General features: G+C 44.0%; 1 protein-coding gene across 1 annotated transcript in view; it reads left to right on the top strand.

The window, feature by feature from the left end:
* The window catches only part of SEH1L (SEH1-like (S. cerevisiae)), a 50250-nt gene that overhangs the window by 40786 nt on the left and 5535 nt on the right, over positions 1 to 3929 (top strand). The window contains exon 5 of the mRNA XM_012649964.1: positions 2582 to 2723. Coding sequence (XP_012505418.1) covers positions 2582 to 2723 — 142 coding nt within the window. The remainder of the gene's footprint in view (positions 1 to 2581; positions 2724 to 3929) is intronic.

Here is a 3929-nt window from a genome sequence, read left to right as displayed (position 1 = left end):
GGCTAATTTTTTCTACATGTATTTTTAGCTGTCCAATTAATTTCTTTCCATTTTTTGGTAGAGACGGGGTCTCACTCTTGCTCAGGCTGGTCTCGAACTCCTGAGCTCAGAACGATCCACCCGTCTCGGCCTCCCAGAGTGCTGGGATTACAGGCGTGAGCCACCACGCCCGGCCCAGTACCATGAATTTGTATAGGTTAGAGGGCAACTTTCATATATATTATGAAATTTGAATCCTAACAACCACCTTGTGAGTAGGGTAAGTACTTATGAGTAGGAAGATTAAAAACATGAATATAATACAGTCCTGTACATAAAGAGCTCATAGCATCTAGGATATGGATCAGTACAGTAAACTACTGTAGATGCTATGATAGTAGCATGTACTGTGCACTATAGAGCAGAAAAGTCACTTCTGCCTGACAGGGCTGGGAGAAGTTTTGGGCAGGAGTTGATGTCTGAGCGTCAGTCTTGAAAGATAGAGGATATTCTGCAGGCAGAGAGCAAGCAGGAGCAAAGGTGGAGTGTGATTCAGCCTGGTGAGGCCGTAGGCTGGGAGGCTAGGGCAGAGGAGAGGCAGGCCAGGCAGATTTTGGAGAGTGCTGCTTGCCACCTCTGGTCTCCATTCTGTCAGCATTTGGACATTGGAGGTCCAGTAGAGTTAAGAGGTTGTATTTACCTTTTAGGAAGATGACTTTGGCCACTATGCGGAAGTGAGGCTGGGAGCAGGGAACTTGGCAATTAATGGAGTAGAAGGCCATGGGATGCAGAAGAGGACTAAAGAAGGCTTGTCTAGGAGGTGGAGTTGACGTGACTGAGGCCCTAGTTGTAGGTTGGGTGAGTCTGGGTGTCTGACTTGGCTGACAGTAGTGCCATTCATGAGATGGGGACTGCCTGAAGAGCAGTGAATATGAAAGGAGAGACAGTTTGCTTTGGATTTAGTTGGTTTGAAGTACTTTTGGGAATGTCTAGATATAATAGCTAAGATTAGTTATCTCTTGCTGCATAATGGTACTATCACAAACTTAGGGGCTTAACCAACACACATTTATTATCTCAGTTTCTGTGGGTTAGGAGTCAGGCCTGAGCGGGGCTCACTGGTTTTTGTCAGCACTTGTGTGTTCCTGCTACCGGACTCTGTCCTGCTGTGGCTCACAGCATGGCAGTTGATGCATCAAGGCCCGCAGGAGAAGAGCTTCTCATAAGACCAGCACCGCAAACTTGCGTACTGCCATTGCACAAGTGTCATCCCCCACCTTTGCCATATTCCCACCTCTAGTTAAAAAAAACAAGCCATCGGTCCCATTCACACTCATGGGGAGGAGCCCCCACAAGGGAGAATCTGTCTGCCACGTGACTGGTGTTATTCTCACTTTACAGAGAACAACTTGCTGGAAGTCGGGTTATAGTCAGTGATGGATTTGGCCTGGATTTGAATACATTTTGACAGCAGTGCGTGTGTGTGTGTGTGTGTGTGTGTGTGTGTGTGTGTGTGTGTGTGTGTGTGCGCGCGCGCGCGCACGTGCGCTCTTAGCTACCCCTCCTATGTCTGGCCTTTGGCAGAAGGGAATGGATGGAGGTGCTAGATTTAGGAATTATTGATTTGTAGGTAGTGAAATCACAGGTGTGGAAATGTTAATGTCCGTATGAGCCATCTGGGGATCTTGTTAAAATGCATGTTCCAAATCTGTAGGCATCAGGTGGGGGCTGAGAGCCTGCATTTCTCAGAAGCTCCCAGGCTGCTGCAGACCACACAGTAGAAGCAGGGACACAGATGAGATTGCTTAGGGTGACTGTTCAGGCTGAGAAGAGGCCAAGGAGAGAGCTTCGGGGTGAAAAGAAGGTCAAGAACAGAATGCTAGAAACACCAGTGTTTTCGAGGAGGGTGGTAGAAAGGAGGGATGGGGAGATCTCTCCACTCCCTCTCCCACAGGCACGTTAGGTGCTTCAGTTCTGCCCGAGATATTCAGTGGAAGGCATAGAGGAACCTAGTTGAAAACTCTGATCATTATCCTTTATTCTGTATTAGTTTTCTAGGGCTGCCACAACAAATTACCACAAACTGGATGGCTTAACACAACAGAAATTTGTTCAGTCACAGTTCCAGAGGCCAGGAATCCGAAGTCAGGGTGGTAGTGGGGCTGTGCTTCCTCTGAAATCCTTCCTTGCCTCTTCCAGCTTCCGGGAGCTCTAGGAGTTCCTTGCCATGTGGCAGTGTCACTCCAGCCTCTGCCTCTGTGTCTATAGGGCCTTCTTGGTGTCTTTGTGTTTTTCCTCTTCTGTCTTTTGTGACGATACTGGACATTGGATTTAGGACCCACCCTATATCCAGGATGGATCTCATCCTGAGGTCCTTAGTTACATCTGCAAAACCCCCTTTTCTAATGATTAGGGTCACATTGACAGGTTATGGGGGTCAGGACTTGGACATATTCTTTTGATGGCCACTATTCAGCCCAGTACAGAGGTAAGCACAACTTGATTGTGAGCAGTATGAAAAAAATTTAAGTGCAGTGATGTGTGGACATTTACTAATTTTATTTCTGAAATTTTTAATGTGAATTGTTTTTTTTTTCATTAGGAAATACGCAAAAGCTGAAACTCTCATGACAGTCACTGATCCTGTACATGATATTGCATTTGCTCCAAATTTGGGAAGGTCTTTCCATATTCTAGCGATAGCAACCAAAGATGTGAGAATTTTTACATTAAAGCCTGTGAGGTGAGTTTTAGAAGTAGTTACGAATTTGAAAATACTCTTGCCTGCTGATTATTTGTGGAGGAGAGAGTAGAGGTAACTATTATCCAAGGAATGGATTCCCTTTTTTTTTGGTCTTGCTCTGTTAGAGTACAGTGGTGTCATCATAGCTTACTGCAACTTCAGACTTCTGGGCTCAAGTGATCCTCCTTCCTCCTGAGTAACTAGAACTAGAGGTGCACGCCACCACGCCTGGTTAATTTTTAAAATTTTTTGTAGAAACGAGGTCTCAAATTTCTGGCCTCAAGTGAACATCCCACCTCAGCCTGCCAGAGTGCCGAGATTACGATTACAGATGTGAGCCACCGTGCCTGGCCCAAGAATGGATTCTTTATTGAACATTTTGTGTGTAAAATGACTTTTTGGGATGGGGTATTGAATAAAGAGAGGAGATTTATATTAATTGTGTTTTTTGTTTTATTTCTTTTTTGAGACAGAGTGTCTCTCTGTCACCCCAGCAACCTCAAACTAATGGGCTTGAGTGAGCCTCCTGCCTCAGCCTCCTGAGTAGCTGGGACTATAGGCATGTGCCACCATAGCCAGCTAATTTTTCTATTCTTTGTAAAGAGAGGTCTTGCTTTTGCTCAGGCTGGTCTCAAACTCCTGAGCTCAAGCAGTATTCCTGCGTGGGGCTCCCTAAGTGCTAGGATTGAGCCACTGCACCCAGCCTTAATTGTGTTTTATTTAGGCTGATACTAACAGTGAATTGGATTCTCTGAATATAATTGGTACTGTGTATATTTTTAAATGAATGAGAAGTGGCAGCCTACTTAGGGAAAACTAAATTAGCATTGAGATATTCTTGTGAAGAAATATTTACCTTTAATTCTAAATTGTGAGTTTTAGTTTTTTTTCTTCTTTTTTTCTCTTCTTTCCATTCTTCCATTCTTTCCTTTGAAAATTAATTATCATCAATTTTATTTTTCAACCTTGTTTGGGGAAATAAAATCTACTTTTGTTTTTCTTTCTTCCATGAAATAGTCATTGAGTATCATTTCTGTGTGCTGGGATCACTCCAGGTCCTGGGGAGTCAAATGAAAATGACATTCATTGGCCCAGCTCAAGGGCTAAGGGGTGGGGGAATACAAATGTGCACATTATTATAAAATAATGTGGTAAATATGTGAGACCATTTGTAATTTTTATTTAGAACACTATGTATATACATACA

This window comes from Propithecus coquereli, unplaced genomic scaffold (genome assembly GCF_000956105.1).
Source record: "Propithecus coquereli isolate 6110/MARCELLA unplaced genomic scaffold, Pcoq_1.0 Scaffold308, whole genome shotgun sequence".
Taxonomy (NCBI): Eukaryota; Metazoa; Chordata; class Mammalia; order Primates; family Indriidae; genus Propithecus; species Propithecus coquereli.
Note: the sequence above shows the minus strand (reverse complement) of the source record. Positions and strands in the feature narration are given on the sequence as shown.